The following is a 17784-nucleotide window of genomic DNA, read 5'->3' as shown; positions in this document are numbered from 1 at the left end:
TCAGCTTCCACGGATTTCAATCAAAAGCACTTTACAACCATTTTTTTGCAAAGTTATTTCAAGTTGGAGACACTTTTGCCAAATTTCCTGAACATTCCTTCTGTGAAATGATGAGCTCTTTAATTTTTTTCATTCCATCTCCAGAAAGACTCGCCTTTCTGATTGTTATAAGTCTGTGGTAGAATTGGAGGTCTCTAGTTGGCCATGGCTGGCACCCTGTCCAAGTAGGGACCCTTCCTTCCAGTCACGATAAGAGGGTTACACACTCTAGATAAACCCTGCTCACCCCCTTGATAGTTTGGCGTGAGCTGTCAGGCTTATCGCAAAAGCAATGTGTAAAATATTTATACCAAAACACACAATAACACAGTAGAATGATCACAAATGGGCACTACACTAGTTTAGAAGAAACAAAGTATATTTATCTAAACCAAACAAGACCAAAATGACAAAAATCCAACATACATATGTCAAAATAGCACTTTAAAAAAGTGTCAAGCAATTCTGTCTACAGAAATCTATGGATGTGTGATTTTACACAAAGTACCTTTAGATGTGTCAAAATTCACAAGGCGAAACCGCCACAGAGAAGGAAAGGGCCGAAAAACACAGCGATGTGTCTATTTCTGAGTCCATGGGGAGGCGATGCATAAGATCTGCTGCACGCAAGAGAAGTGTTGCATCGAATCCTGACTGTATTAGGGAAGTGATGTGTCGATTCCAAGACGATTCCGGTATACAGGTGATGTGCTGGAAAACTTGAAGCACAGGTGTGATGCGAGGAAATCTGGACGCACTGGAGGTTCATGCAACAGCAGCAAACAGGCGCTGTGTCGATTTCTTTCAGCCGCGGTCCCATGATTCCTTGATTCTTTCAGCTGCAAAGAAGGGCCGGCTCCAGAGTAGCTGCAGTGATCTTGGGTTTCAGAGGTTGGTGCACTGGACCTGGCAATCAGTGGACTTTTCAGCCGCTGACAGGCGCTGCGTCGATTCTTCGGCCGCACCGAGGCGGTGCATGGAAATCTTCCTGCACGGCAGTTCTGCGTCGGAAAAACAGGCCCTGGAAGGGCGATGCATTGATTTTCAGATTTCTTTAGTTCTATTCAGTTCTTTGCAGCAGGAACAACCTCAGAGGACCCAGAAACCTGAGTTGGCACCACAAGGCAGGCTAGAACTCCCAGCAATGGAGCTCAAGGATACTGCAGGTGAAGTGTTTATGTCCCTGAGACATCAGAACAGGAGGCAAGATTTACGTCAAGCCACTGGAGATCTTCTTTAAGCAGGATACTACAGAAGGGCAAATGTTTCAGTCCTTTCCTCTGCCCAAAGACAGAAGCAGCAACTGCAGGCCAATCCAACAAAGCAACAAACAGCAAACAGGTAGTACTCCCCCTGGCAGCTCTTCAGCTTTTCTTCTTGGCAGGGTACTCTTAGTTCCAGAAGTGATCTTAAAATTCTGGGGTTTAAGTCCAATACTTACACACCATTTTTGTAAGAGCTCACCTGGGTTTACTGATGGAACAGCATGGATGAACACAAGGCTAGACCCCAACTTCTCTCACCCGCCTCCTTCTCCCAACTTTGTTAAAGCAAAAGAGGGAAGGTGGGGAAGAAGGGAAACAAAACAAGGGAAGGAAGAAGGGGTAGATGTCCGCTGGATCTTCCGAGAGTGTCTTCCAGAACCCTAAAGGAGAAAGCACAAGGTGAGTACTAAATATAAGCACAAGCAAGCTAGCTATATACCCCACCTTATTCCTAAGGGATACCTTGAATGGAAGAAGCTGATATGTATGAAGAAACAGCTCCCAGGGACGATAGAACACCCCCTCTATCTAGAAGGATGGACAAGGGTCAATAAGTAATAGGACTGCAGGGGTTAGGGTGTGAAAAGGAGAGAAAGATAGGGTACTGACCTAGGTTAGAATCACCATAGGTATGGAGGACCCCTTAAGTAAAACAAAGAATATACCCTTACTCCTATACGCAGGGAAAAAACCCCAAACTAATTTCCCTAAGCAGAAGGCGGTACGGGGCAAAAAAGGAGAAAAAAGCAGGGGTCTAAACTTTATGCAACTTGTACCAATGAAGAGCTGGACTCTTTTATAATGCCGATATGTCTTTTTTCTATATAGTGACAGGAAAACAAAAGAATCGCCAGAAATGCTCAAAGGAACACAGGACAATCAGATAAGTACTGTTCCTCTATCCTACATTAAAACTGGCATAATCCAAAAATAAATAAAGATACTGCGATGCTTTAAAACCCTTTGCCCTTTTCTTGCAGAACCAGGATGCCAAGGGTTAACTCTGACTGGAGCTCTCTACCAACAAAGTAACCTGACTGGAGAAGAGCAGTAAAGCAACCAGCCCTGGAAGAACACACGAGGACCGAGGAGCGGAACAGCACTCAGGAAGCTAACAGCAACACGAGCGACCAACAACGAGAGCCGGAGATCAACGACCGAGGCACATAAGCAGGGAAAATGTTAAGAGCGGTGGGAGGCCAGGCAAGCTCCGAACTGGAACGCGAAGCGCGTTACCAGCGTGCATCCCATCCTTAAGAATCGCTCAAGCTCCGCTCCAAGCTACTGAGAGGGATAGAGGGCGGGGCTCCCTGCTCCGTGTGCAGGCGCGGGCACCGTTAAAGGCAGCGCGTGCCACGGAGCCTGACAGTACACCCTCCCAAGTCCCCCCCCACAATGGGCTTGGGTTTGTGCGGATATATTGGCGACGGAAAAACAAACCAAATTGGAAGCATGCACATTAGAAGCCGGTTCCCATGACCGTTCATCAGACCCGTAGCCTTCCAGTGAATCAGATATTGCAACCGACGACGCACCCTATGAGAGTCCACGATCTATGCCACCTCATACTCTGGACCATCATCAATCAAAACAGTGGGAGGTTGTACAGGAACAACAGTACCAGGGGTGACAGTCTTCAATAAAGATACATGAAAGACAGGATGTAACCGGAAGGAAGCAGGCAATTCAAGCTTCAGAGCAACAGGGTTTACTACTTTGATAACAACATAAGGACCAATAAAGTGAGGCTTGAATTTGGTCGTACCCTTAAGCTGGATGTTCAGAGTGGACAACCATACCCTGTTTCCTATAGCATAAACAGGTGATTGTCGAAGATGCCGGTCTGCTCCTTCCTTATACTTGTTTTTTGCCTCATCTAAAGATTTTTTAGCAGAAGCATGAATATTCTGTAGGCAAGATACCAAATCCTGAGCAGCTGGAGAAGTAGAAGGTGTTAAAGGTGAGACCACACCACAACGAGGGTGTAACTCATAGGTACAAAAAAAAGGTGAACCCCAATAGACACATGCTCACTGTTATTATATGCAAACTCTGCAGTCCATAAGACCAAGGCCCAAGCCTTCTCTCCATATAGGAGGTGACAGCGCAAATATTGCTCAAGACACTGGTTGACCCTTTCTGTCTGACCATCGGTCTGAGGGTGGTGAGCTGTAGAGAGACGTACATCTATCCCCATCATGCTATTCAGCCCTTTCCAGAAACGGGACACAAATTGAGGGTCCCTGTCTGATACAATGACGGAGGGTAAGCCATGAAGATGCACAATCTGTTGGATAAACACACAAGATATTTTTCTTTTGAGGTAGGTAGTTTCTTCAAGGGTATAACATGGGACATTTTGGATAAGGATATTCACAACGACAAATATGACAGTGTGCCCTTGTTTAGAAGGATGCAAAAACAACAATTGATGGACAGAATGCAGAACAATGTCATACATTCACCCCAGTACAGAGATCTGGGCCTAAATCCATCGTTTTTTTGCTCACCATGCCATTCCAGTTTGAACCCAGCCATATGCAAATCAGTCTTGACCCTGTGCCTCATGGGAACAGTCCAGCCCGAACTGCCAAGCCAGGTCCTCCCTGGACTGGAAACAAGCATCCTAGGACCGATTTCGGGGTTTCACCCCTCTTCAGCCAGGATAGCTTGATTCCAGTGGCATGGAGAGCACGGGACTCACGTCTGAGCATACCCGTCCCACTCGGGGTGACAAATGCAAAAACAACAATTGATGGACAGAATGCAGAACAATGTCATACATGGTGTAACGAGTGGGGAGCACTCTTCACTGCTCGAGTCAGAAAAGACCTATTATGGTTATTTATTACCTTGGATAGAGGATTTAAGAAGATCTACGGTTTCATATTAATTTAATGCAAGTATCTGACGTTTGGAGCACAGTGGATTTCACATATGGAATTGGGATATATCTCTAAGCCCTGATGAAGTCAGAGATGTGGAGGCATCAGATCTGATGAAACACGAGTTGTCTATTGTGCGATCTGGGCTATTGTGTGATGTGGAGAAGATTTTATCGTACTTCAAGAATAAAATCATCGAATTGGAAAGAAGCCTGATTGGACATTGATTCCATGATACACATTGTTTTGTGCTCAGGATAATTGACTTTGTTGTTGTAGGACCGGTTTTCTGGTCCTTTTTCTGGGGGTATGAGTGGCTGCCCTCTTCCTTGGAGCACACAATATAATTAGCTTGCGCCTGACTGTGGGGACTACTAACATTTTTTGCGAATAAGAGCCTTGCCTCATTGTGTTTTGCTTTCCTTCTTTCATAAATGATTCTTACGAGAAGGTACCCCCTAATATACGATCAGGATTCAAGATGAAAGGTGGGTCTTGTGCACGTCATCGACAAAACGGGATTGGGCATCTGCCTTGCTATCTTTGGTGCCAGCCTGAAACTGGATGACGTAATCAAAATCACTGAAAAAATGGGTCCATCTCAACTGCCTCATAGATAAGGCCTTGGCGGCCTTCAAGAACTGCAAATTTCTGTGATGATAGTTACAGTGTGCAAAGCCCCAAGCAGATACTGACGCGATTCTTTCAAGGCCCTTTTTATGGCCATGTGACGGGGTCTCCTCGGAAGACGGCCCTGCATGCCCTGGGGGCACCGGAGAACTCCAACCTTAGCTGTCTCTAGCTATGTCAGGGGGCGGAGCCCTGACACATCACGAAACCCGGAAGAGGATCCAGGCAAGAAAACGAAGAGGAGCGTGGAGGAGAACGGCGTCAGGAGTGAGGAGGAGAACGGCGTTGAGGGTGAGAATGAGGAAAGCAGCGGAGCAGTGCGGGAGACGGAGGAAGCAGGATCGAGCGACGAAGACCGGATGAGAAGGGAGAATGGAGAAGGACGGAGTGGAGGATATCGGAGGCTCTGAGGAAGAGGACGTGGGCATTCAGAAAACGGGTGTGATGTCCCCGGAGTAAGGCTCCGAGGACGAGGCAGCCGCGACCCTGTCAACGGGTCAGGGCTTCAGGCAAGAGCTACGGGAGACAGGGCACATGCTGGGAAGGTGGTGGTGGTCTCAGGTGGTTTTCACTGGGATCTATAGAGGGGCAAGGGAGGAGAGGGAGGGAGTGCAATAGTTCACCATTCCCCATTCACTTCTAAACACATTGCCTTACCCTGTTCAGCATTTATACTGGCACTGGGGCACAATCGCAACAGGAGCAAGACACATTGAAACAAATACCCGCACAAATTGGAATTTATGAAGGGGTTGCTTAAAGGCTAAGAGCCCTCCTACAACTGTACTCCCTGAACGGTGTGAAGAAACACCAAAGGCCCTCACTAATTTGAAGGAGGGGCAGGGGATCTAAGCAAAGGGAGGGAGATGGTGGCACACAGGAACACATTCTAAATCACCAATGGCAGAAGGGAGAGAGGGTGGCAATTATATGCGTACATGGGGACCAGAAAACCTACCCTGGGGCTGTTGTACTCCTGGGGGATGAAAACGAGGAGAGACCCATCCGGGTTGGTGGTGTACCCCGCTTGGTTGAGGATATGATCATTGGCACAGACTTTGTTGAGTTCCCCATCCTCCTTTCCAGGGCAATCAGAGAAAAGGAGGGATGAACATGGTTGAGGGAGGCCCCTTTTCCCATGGAAAACATAGAAGGGGGTACGTAAAAGACTAAAAAGACCCGTAAGGAGAAAAGAGAACAAAACAGAACAGTGGTATTAAATGGGCTAACTAACACTCCTTCTACTTCCACAGTTGCAGACGGAGAGCAGAAAGAGCGGTGTAGTTTCAGAGTGGCCCAAAGGGAGGATCCCACCTTGGGGAACGCATGGGCTCACACAGTGACTGAAGAAGACAGGCAGGTAGGCCCTTGTTTTCTGATATTAAGGGGTCTATTGTACAGGAGGGTAAGAAAGCCCACCGAAACCATAAGACAGCTCCTTGTCCTCCTTTCTTTCCGTAATCAAGTCCTTGTCCTAGCACATAAACAGGTGGGAGGGGGACATTACGGGCGTGAAAATACTGAAGAATACCTCTGGCAACGGTTTTATTGGCCAGGGGTCTTCTCTGATGTCAGGAAATATTGCACAGCCTGTCCCCGATGCCATCTACTCAACCATTCGCATATAACCAGACCACCATTGTATCCCCTTCCCATAATAGAGGCCCCTTTCTCCAGGGTAGGGATGGACCTAGTGGGTCCTCTGGTCACTTCGGCAAGGGGGTACTAGTACATCCTTGTGCTGATGGACTACGCCACTAGATACCACGAAGCCATACTGCTTACCAGTATGACCACCAGCAACGTGGTGCAAGCCATAATAGAGTTCTTGAGCAGGGTTGGGTTCCCTCGAGAGTTGCTCAAGATACACCCTCCATGTCGCGCCTGATGTCTCAGATCTGCAAACTCTTGGGGGTACGGCAGATACGCACCTCTGTGTACCACCCCCAAACAGATGGCCTGGTAGAGAGAGACAACCAGACCATCAAAAGTATCCTAAAGAAAACAGTGTCAGACACGAGGAGAGACTGGGATAGACAGCTGCCGCTCACCCTGTTCGCAATCCTCCACGGGTTACAGTCCGTTCGAACTGGTGTTCGGAAGGAAACCATAAACCCTACTTGACATGGCGGCAGAAAGTGGGAGGAGGAAGAGGACGAAAGGAGGGCGCTGCTTGACTATGCAGCACTACTCAAGGATAGACTGACAACCCTGTGGGAGGAGGTACGGCAGAACCTGGACACAGCTCAACCAAAACAGAAAAAGGGATATGACCACCAAACAATGCTGAGACACTTTTCCGTTGGGGACCGGGTCCTCCTTCTACTCCCCTCCACCAACAACAAACTCTTGGCCAAATGGCAAGGCCCTTTTGTTTTTTTAACAACATATTTTATTTGTCATTTGCACATTATAAGCAGGGCTCTGTACCCCAGAGGCCACTGCCGCATAGAGATATACAGTGACACATCGCAAAGGACATTTTTCATTGTAAAGGAACATAACCCCCAGGAAAAACAAAGCAAACACACTCTTTGACCTAAAGTGTGATCTCCGATCTCCACCCCCCCTCCCACCCCCTCCGGAGTTGCGCTCTACTCACTAAGAACCAATTACCAACCAATACCCAGTGACCACTGAAAGAGAATAGGGATGACGATCTATCCGTCCCAGTAGGGGCCCGCCTCGCCCGAAACTCCCCTGCCCACCTGTGGCCCCCGTACCCCAATGTTACAGACCCCAGCACTCTATCTCTACCCAATACCCACTGGGAGATCTTCAGACGCCACAGGGGGCTCCAGCCACAAGCCCCGATAGTCTGCCCACCGCTTCCAAATCTTATAATGCTTTCGCGGACAGCCCCGGGCCACAAAAGTGGGTAGCTCCAGACCCATACAAAAGTCTAGGCCATTTTTCCAGGCGGCCACTGAGGGGGCCCGCTCAGCTTTCCACATCCTGGCGATGTCCCGTTTCGCCAACGTAAGACCAAGTAGCATGAGGTGCCGCTTATAAATATTACCCCCAATGCCATCCATGACATGTAACAACGCAAGCTGTGGCGTGCGCTGGAGCAGCCACCCCAGGACTTCGGACAAACAAGAAAAAATCCCCCTCCAAAAGCAATCCAGCGACGAGCAGTGCCAGACCGTATGAAGGAATGTGCCCTCCGCACTGCCACACCTGAGGCAATCCGGGGAGGCTATCAGACACGCACGGTACAGGCACACCCGAGTATAGTATACCCGGTGCAAGTATTTGAATTGGACCAGGGGGAGGCGCATTGCAATTGCCGCGCCCCATGGGGCGGCAAGGGCCTCCCTCCAATCCTCCACCTCCAACGAGCCTACATCCTCCTCCCACGTCCTCCGCAGCCTGTCCAAGGTGGGCGTGCTATGGATAACCAGGGACTGGTATATCCGCGAAATAATCTTAGTTGTAAGATCCCCCATAAAGACTTTCGCAGGCAAGGCCCTTTTGTGGTATTGGCCCAAATAACACCTGTCACCTACAGGGTAGCCATTCCCCATACAGGGAGAAAGGGACAGATTTATCATGTCAACCTACTGAAAAAATGGGTTCGACACACCCAATGCACCAGACAACACCAATAACGCCAACCTGCTGCTATCCAATAGCCAACCCTTGTCCATACCCTTTCCACAGGGAGACGCAATCCTCAAACTCAACTCCATCCCTATGGGCCCCCAGTTACTTTCAGAGCAGAAGGAAAACCTTCTCTCCTTGGTAAACGACTTCCGGGATGTCTTTTCTCCCAAACCCGGGAGGACCCTCCTTGTGCAACACGATATCATCACAGATGGAGCCAAATCAGTCCGACAAAGGCGTACCGGATACCAGAAGCTAGAAGGAGGGTGATGGAAAAAGAGGTAGAGGACATGCTCCACAGCGACATCAAAGAGCCCTCTCAAAGCCCCTGGTGTTCCCCGATCGTGCTAGTACCCAAACCCAACGGCACAGTGAGAGTCTGTGTGGATTATCGAAGCTGAACGAACTCTCCCATTTTGATTCCTACCCTATGCCCAGAGTAGATGAGATGATAGAGAGGCTAGGCACAGTCAAATATCTGACGACGCTCGATCTGACGAAGGGGTTCTGGCAGATAGAGCTGACTGCCACAGCCCGAGAGAAAACAGCATTTGCCACCCCTTCGGGTTTATATCACTTTTAGGTCTTGGCTTTCGGCCTCCACGGGGCCACAGCCACCTTCCAACGTCTCATGGACGTGGTGTTAAGACCTCACCAGTCCTATGCAGCCTTCTATCTGGATGACATTGTCATATACAGCGTACATGGAGTCAGCATCTCGCACACCTAAAGGCCACACTAACCAGCCTCCGTCAAGCAGGACTAACAGCAAATCCGGACAAATGTATGCTGGCCACGAACGCTATACGATACCTGGGGTACCACATTCAGGAAGGCCTGATATGACCACAGGTGGACAAAGTAGACGCCATCAGGTCGTTGGCAACCCCTACCACAAAGAAGGGTATCAGAGCCTTCCTGGGTCTAGTTGGCTACTGTCGGTGGTTTATACCCTGCTTTTCAGAGGAGGTCGCCTCACTAACAGACAAGCTTAAAAAGACTTACCCTAACACCATCATGGAATTGACTCCCTCTCAGCTACGGAGCTTTCATCGTCTCAAAGACCTGTTATGCTGCAACCCTGTCCTTATCTGCTCTGACTTTGAGAAAGGCTTCACCCTGCAAACCGATGCTTCTGACTAGGGTCTCGGGGTGGTGTTGTTCCAGGACGATGGCTCGGGGGGCCTTCACCTAAACTTTGTTGGAAAGGCCGTCTTCCATTCATCTCCTGCTCTTACTCGAACCAAGTGATACGCACCTCTGAAATCCAACTTAGTGAATATAGAGGATGTTTTGACTTGGTCGAGCAGAGTTTGTATCAGAGGCAAAGGATATCATTTTTTAATAGTTACGCCATTAAGGGCTCTATAGTTGATGCAACATCTAAGACCTCCTTCCCGTTTTGGTATAAAAAAAGAGGGGAGGACGCTGCAGATCGAGAAGGGCGAATTAATCCTTTTTGCAGCATGTCGTCCAAGTACTCCCTCAAATATGTGTTCTCTTTTTCAGTCAAGGTATATATGCGACTACACGGGGTTTTGGCACCAGGTCTATACGACAGTCATACGACCGATGGGGTGGCAGAGCAGAAGCTTTCTCTTGGTTGAACACGTCTTTGAACTCCTCATAACAGTCCGGTAATACAGGTACTGTACAGTCGGTACTACTGGCCACCTGTTGTACTGTTATAGAAGGCTCCAGACAATGGTTCTTACAGTACTCTGAAGCAAAATCTATGGATGGTTTTCCCAGTTAATGTTAGGGTTATGTTTCATCAACCAAGGGAGACCAATGATAGATTGGAACTGTTGTGAGGAGATAATATCGAAATGAATGGTTTCATGGTGTTGGTCTAAAGTAACAAGTGTATCTGTGTGGTAGTATGCGTTATATGCCCACAATGTCCACAGTGCTTTTTGATTATGTAGGGATACACATGTTCTCTACCCAGGCTGAATCTATAAAGTTTCCTGTGGCACCTGAATCTAGCATAAGTGGAACGTCGATGCTTTGATCACCCCAACTGAGCTGAGCAGAGAGAAAAAAGTTTTGTAGAGGATAAGAAGTAGGTCCTAACCCTACCACGTGGGAGACCGGTAAGGCTGTCTCACCTGAGTGATTCATCCCCACCATGCTCAGGTGAATCAGTTTCCTGAGTCCATATGTTTCTGGGGTTTAACTCATCATTCCCTCGAAAAGTGCCCTGATTTGCTACAGTAAAGACACAAATTGTTGGCCCGTCGTCTCTGCCTCTCTTCCTGACTTAGGGGCTCTTAGCCTATTTGCATGGGTTTTGAATCCTCAACGGGCGTCTCAATTTCTGATTTACTTTCTCTCACAGCAAGATACTTGAGTCAGTGCATCCTTTCTCCCTTTTTCTCTCATGTAGTCGGTGATCTAACTTTACGACCAAATCAATTAATGCATAACAGGATTTGGGAATTTCAACTACCTGTGTCAACATGTCCTTTAGTTCATCTCTTAAGCCTTTGTAAAAGAGAGCACTACGTTTGGCTTCCGGCCAACCAGCTTCGGCCACCAACCTGTTAAAACAGGAAACGTAAGACATAAGATCCTTAGATCCTTGTTTAAGGTTTAACAACTCAGTATCCACTGACGGCATGAAAGAATGTCTGTTGAATAAACATCTTAACTACTCCTTGAAAGCTTGGTAATCGTACAGCAGGGGATCATTTCTGTCCACTAAGGGAATTGACCAAGTGGCGGCTGTCCCACCCAAGTATGATAAAACAAAAGCCACCTTGGATTATTCAGTGTGGAAGCAGGAAGCCTTGTACATAAAGTGCAGCTGGCACTGATTGATAAAAGTGGCAAACTTGGCTGGATCACCCATAAATCTTTCTGGGGTGCTAAAGGGATAGAAGAAGGTGTTGTGATGTGATATAAGGGAGGAGTAGTACTTGAAGGTGGAGGAAGGGAGGCAAACGTGGAAGCGTCGGAGCCTGTAGGCAGGTCAGAAGGGGCCACAGTTCGAGAGGCTTGCTGTAGGGAATTCACTCTAAGAGACAGGGCCTGGGTTACCTTCTGTGGGTTCCCTATCATACTCGCCACATCCGCTAACGTTATCAGATGCTCTTCCATGACGCTCGGGCAGCAAAATAAACGTGGGTTTCGCGTTCTGTAAGAGCTCACCTGGGTTTGCTGCAGGGACGGCATTGATGAACACAAGGGTAGACCTCAACTTCCCTCACCCGCCTCCTTCACCCAACTTAGTCAAAGCAAAAGAGGGAAGGTGGGAAAGAAAGGAAGCAAAACAAGGGAAGGAAGAAGGGGTAGACATTCCCTGGATCTTCCAGAACCCTAAAGGAGAAAGCACAAGGTGAGTACTAAATATAAACACAAGTAAGCTAGCTATATACTCCACCTTATTCCTAAGGGATACCTTGAATGGAAGAAGCTAATATGTACAAAGAAACAGCTCCCAGGGACGATAGAACACCCCCTATATCTAGAAGGATGGACAAGGGTCAATAAGTAATAGGACTGCAGGGGTTAGCATGTGAAACAGGAGAGAAAGATAGGGTACTGACCTAGTTTACAATCACCATAGGTATGGAGGACCCCTTAAGTAAAACAAAGAATATACCCTTACTCCTATACGCAGGGAAAAAACAAAAAACTAATTTCCCTAAGCAGAAGGAGGTACGGGGCAAAAAAGGGGGAAAAAGCAGGGGTCTAAGCTTTATGCAACTAGTACAGACGAAGAACTGGACTCCTTTATAATGCCAATATGTCTTCTTTCTTTATGGTGACAGGAAAACAAAAGAATAGCCACAAGTGCTCAAAGTGACACAGGGCCATCAGATACGTACTATTCCTCTATCCTACAATAAAACTGGTATAATCAAAAAAGAAATAAAGATACTGCGATGCTTTAAACCCCTTTGCCTAATTATTTTCTTGCTGAACCAGGATGCCAAGAGTTAACTCTGAATAGTGCTCTCTAGCAACAAAGTAACCTGACTGGAGAAGAGCAGTAAAGCAACCAGCCCCGGAAGAACTCCTAAGGGCCCAGGAAGCGGAAGAGCACTCAGGAAGCCGACAGCAACACGAGCAACCAACAACGAGAGCTGGAGACAAACGACCGAGACAGGTAAGCAGGGAAAATGTTGAGAGCGGTGGGAGGCCAGGCGGGATCCGAATTGGAACGCGAAGCGCGTTACCTGCGTGGATCACATCCTTAAGTATCCCTCACGCGCCGCCCACGGCTGCTAAGAGGGAACGGCAGGCGGGGCTCTCTGCTCCATGTGCAAGCGTGGGAGCCATTAAAGGTGGTGCACGCCACGGAGCCTGACAATTTTCTCCTTGTAACCTTTGTTTCCAGGGTCTCAGAGGTCTGTAACAATCAGTTCTGTCCACCATGATCCAGCTTCACTGCAGGAGGTGGAAAGAGCATTTTGCAGAGCAGACACAGCATATTCATGTGCTAGTGAAAACTCCTCCCACCACTCTAAATGCAGAAAGATTTATTCAGCCTGGATAGAGTCACCCAGGAAAGCCAGGGCACACCTCAACCCCATTGTGATTGTCTAGAGTGAATGCACATCCCCAGCTCCTGCCACTCCAAAACCAGACGGTGAATACACAAACAGGCAGAGGTACACAGGATGGTTAGACAAGCAAGTGCCCACTTTCTAAAAGTAGCATTTTCAAACACACAATGTAAAACCACCTTTACTAAAAGGTGGGTTCTTAAATTCCGAGTTCAGAGAGCCTAAACTCCAGATCTTTAGCTGTCCCCAATTTAAAGTTACACATGTAAAATGTTACAAGTCAACTCTAATGGGAAGTTATGGGAGAGCTAGCCCTTGCAATAGTGAAAAACGAAATGCACAGTATTTCACTATCAGTAGATGTAACACACACAAGTACATGTCCTACGTTTCACATACACTGCAAGCCACCCATGAGTGTACCTTGCGCCTACCTTAGGGGTAACTAACATGTAGTAAAAGGGAAGGGTTAGGCATGGCAAGTGGGTGCACTTGCCAGATTGACAGTGGCAGGTCTGAGACACATTTGAAAAGCTACTGGTGTGGATGGCGCAATAAGTGCTGCAGGCCCCCTAGCAGCCGCGGCCCGTGCAGGTAAGAGCGGTAGGGCGCTGGGGCCGTGTGGGGGGTATTTTGACGGACGATGACGAGGGAAAATTATTTATTTATTTTAATTTTCCCTCATCATTGTCCATCAAAATACCCCCAACATGGCCCTACGGCCCCGCAACTCTTACCTGGATGGGCCGCGGCTACCCCCTAGAAGCATTTGATTTACAGGCCCTGGACACACACTGTGCACTTTACTAGGGACTTACCAGTAAATCAAAGATGCCAATCATGGATAACCAATAATATTCACAATTTGCACAGAGAGCATATATACTTTAGCACTGATCAGCAGTGGTAGAGTGCCCAGAGTCCTAGAGACAACAAAAACAGGTCTGAAAATATAGGAGCAAGGAATCAAAACGCTTGGAGATATCCCTGCAAAAAGGTCCCGGTCCAACAGTCTGACATTGCAAAATACGTTTGTTTGAGACCACACACATATACAGGTCTCATAACATTAAGCTTGGTGGGTTAACACACACCTACTTTGGACACATGTGCCTGGCAAGTCTCAGGTTTGATTCCTATAGCTTGTTCTATTGCTCCTGAGATTGACAAAGTAAGTGCCAATGAGTTGGCAATATTACCACCTGTAAATTACTCTGCCAGGAATCTGTGCTAGTCTAAATCTAAACACAATAGTTGTTGTAGCACCCCACTTTGAGAAGTTCTTATGTGAGATGACTGACTTACATCCATGAAGGAATCCACCAGGCCCAAAAGTACTGGCAAAAAAGCTAGTGTTATATAAAGGACACAAGTATTCCTTCAACCTCCAGAACACACATATTGTGTCTCTGATGGCCAATGTCCTGCAAAGAGGTCACTCCGAGAGAAACAGAAATTGTGGCACTTAATAGCATAAGTTATAATAACAATAACCATGCTTTCAATTTTGTTCTTAAGCTCAAGCACATGAAGTGTGAAATCCACTGAATTAGCAATATTGTTTTGAACCCTGCAGAAACAATGTACATAATAAAATGCAACTTTTATTACAAATTTCTCCAAAATGCCTCCGGAAATTCCTTTGGGGAGAATGGCCATATTCTCTATAACTGCTGTTCCTAAATGTCTATGTTAATTATAGCAATTAGCCTGGCGTAGGGACAGAAATGGAGGACCTTGAATGGACCACGAGAAAGGCACACAGCAGACAACATGGTCACCTGTTCATCATAGTAACACTGGAACAAGTAGTGCATAAAGTGGTGTTTTCATTGTGCAATGTTTTTGCATTTGCAACCTATTATTCACAATATCAGAATTGTGCTGCTTTTGACAGACCCAGTCTTAGTTTGACAGCAGATTAATATTTTGCAGGCATTTTGCTGCCAAACTACACTATTTCGAAGAGAGCGGTCAAAGGGATGCCAAGAGTACAGAAGGGGAACACTGGTGAACTTCTTCTGATTGAACACCATTCTGGAGAAAACCACACAAGGCATGTGTTAACTTAAATTCTACAACTGTCTTACAGTGCACTCTGAGAAATTGATCATAGAGGTGTATGGTTAGGAGGGAAAGGTATGCCTCGGGTTAAAACATAAATTATATGTTCAGGTTTCACATAGCTGATCTATCTGCCAGACACCCAAGTCATTACTCAGGTGACAATGCTCATCTCCAAAGGGCAAGAGCCACTGCCCACTATTTCTGGTCAGTTTCTCCTAAAAGGTGCTGCCAGCCCTGTATTTAGTGCCTTAGGGCACCCATTTAATATATTGAAAACCTATACATGCAATATATGAGTTGAGTTAAATTGTTGCTTATCAAGTGCAACAAATACCCTAAGGCATTTTCATGCTGAACTAACAACATAAGAAAAGATATGAAGATAATCAATACAATAGATGACTTTTAACAGTTTTCTTAAACATAGAAATATCCTCTATTTTGTGCAAGTCCAAATAGGAGAAGCAACAAAAGATAAGGAATATTCCTCTTTAGCCCCTCCTACCCCCAATACCAAGCTTTTTCTAAATCAAGGTACTGAAAGAAGGAGGGTAGAGCCATAATGAAGGGATCACTTAAACTTAGAAATAAACTAATAACCCACATGCTGCCTGTTTCATAATACACTCTGTAGTCAAGGCAAAGCACCATACAATTGATCCTATTAGAAACTGGCAACCAGTGCATCTTACGACGAGCTTTTGATAACCTATAAAAGTTCCTGAAAATTCCTGATAAGTCACACTTCCATATTTTGAACACCTTGAAGCTTGTCAATAGCTGATTCAGGAAGGCAAACATAGCAAGCATCGGCATTGTTTAGTGTGGAAATTAGGGTAGCATTAACCTCACAAGATTATTAGGCGTCTACAGTTTTAGTGGCATGGAATAAAAAGAACGTTTTTTGTCAACATTTTCTAGATTACATTCTGATGGAATCTTGCCTTCTCTGTCTTTTGTTGAAGTTAAAGTGAGGTGAAGCACCCCCGTGAGTATTTGCAGAGATGGTGATATGTAATAACTAGGCCTTTTCTCCCTGTTGATCTATCCCCAGGCACTATAAGTAACCCACCATGACCCTGAATAAAACTTGTGCAGTACTGGGAGGTACAAACTCTGCAACAGTAATTACCAGTATCATGCGGTAACAACCCACCTGTACTGTTCAATTATAAGTAAACCCCACGTAATGGTGAAATACTGTGCAGACTTGAATTTACCTGGCAGTATTCCACGCGGTGATCCCTTTTCCATGGGTTTTAATGCACACATTTATCATCTGCCCTGAACAGGTGCTAAAAGTGTGCATGTGGCTGTTTTAAAGCCGAGGTGAGGAGTGTGAGGAGAGTCGAGAATGTTGTCTGGCACAGGGAGCTTGTAGTGCTCCCCCGTGCCTTGTCTGAGATTTGGGCATCGCTCCAGACTACCATGCAGCCTACTTCAACAATGATTTTACATGCTGTTTTTTCTGGTCGGTAACATTGGATTTGTTGTGCTGGTACCCAGTCAATTTGGATGCAACAACACTGGAACTTTTATAATTGTGTGGAACGGATTTCCACATGAGAATTCCACTTCACACAGTTCCCAATCAGGGCCCATGTCTTTTATGAGCACCTTGTAGGTGAGCTGATTAGGCAGCACCACGAGGCATGGGAATCAATGAAAAAAGGAACACAACTCTTCTAGGACAAAATTATTTTTTGAATGACTTCAGTGATTTAAGTGGGCGGGATCTATTGGGAATGACAGTCCCAAGGTTAGTTAATTTTTACAATAACACTTTCCATACTTTTGTAAACAAAAACAACAATTCCAGAATGGTTACAACCAGCAGGTAGGGAGGTGGGTCTCTGTGCTGTTAAAGCCATGGGATAGGCCGACAGTGAAAAAAGTAAACAAACCTTCTTGCCAGGGTGCCTGCTACCTGAAAGAAATATAAAAGTGTGCAATTGATTAATCAGTAAACCTAGAGCCTGCTTGGAATTCAGTATATTGCCTTAACTGATTGAGTCATTTGAGGCTTCATGATGACAAAGCTTTATTCTTTTTGAGAGGTTCCGTAAGGGTGCTATCAGCTGTGTTCTGGAATGTGTCCTTCTAATTTTCAAACATATTAAAAAAAGGTTCGCAGTAGCTAATGTCTGATTGTGCATTACTAAAAAAATAAAAATTTTATGTACTTCTTTTTGCCTAATACATGTAGGGGCAGATCTAATAACAATTTGCTCCAGGTGTTCATTACAGAAGTAACACAAACCGGCACAAACAGTTGATTTTGGATTTACTATCTAGTGCAAAACCTTATTGGTGCTGGAAAGTAACCCTAAAGTCATGCTTTGCATCAGGTGGGAGGACATTTGTTTGCATAACAAACGTCAACTGGATGAACAACAACTTCCTGCAGCTGAACACAGACAAAATAGAAGTACTGATCTTTGGCACCAGCAGCAACATATGGAACGACTCATGGGGGCCATCAGACCTAGGATCTGCACCCGCTCCCTCCAACCACTCCAGAAACCTCGGAATCATCATTGAGAACAAGCTCACCATGACATCACAGATCAACGCTGTCTCCTCCGCCTGCTTCCTCACTCTACGCACGCTACGTGAGATCTTCAAGTGGCTACCCCTACACATGAAACGCACCGTGACACAAGCCCTCATTACCAGCTGACTGGACTACAGCAATGTCCTCTACGTAGGAATCTACAGAGACTTCAGACCATAAAAAAAGCCACAGCCAGACTCATACTCCGCCTTTCCCGATAAACC

At 46.4% G+C, this 17784-nt stretch overlaps 1 protein-coding gene across 1 annotated transcript in view; it reads right to left on the bottom strand.

Annotated features, from left to right (window-relative positions):
* Positions 1–719: 719 nt before the first annotated feature.
* The window catches only part of LOC146867814 (uncharacterized), an 85225-nt gene continuing 68160 nt past the window's right edge, over positions 720–17784 (bottom strand). Inside the window, exon 5 of the mRNA XM_085608294.1 lies at positions 720–1684. Coding sequence (XP_085464420.1) covers positions 1585–1684 — 100 coding nt within the window. The 3' untranslated portion in view covers positions 720–1584. The remainder of the gene's footprint in view (positions 1685–17784) is intronic.

The sequence above is a fragment of the Triturus cristatus genome, chromosome 1_2 (genome assembly GCF_964204655.1).
Source record: "Triturus cristatus chromosome 1_2, aTriCri1.1, whole genome shotgun sequence".
Classification (NCBI taxonomy): Eukaryota; Metazoa; Chordata; class Amphibia; order Caudata; family Salamandridae; genus Triturus; species Triturus cristatus.
The sequence above is the reverse complement of the archived record's forward strand: the minus strand, read 5'-3'. Positions and strand labels throughout refer to the sequence as shown.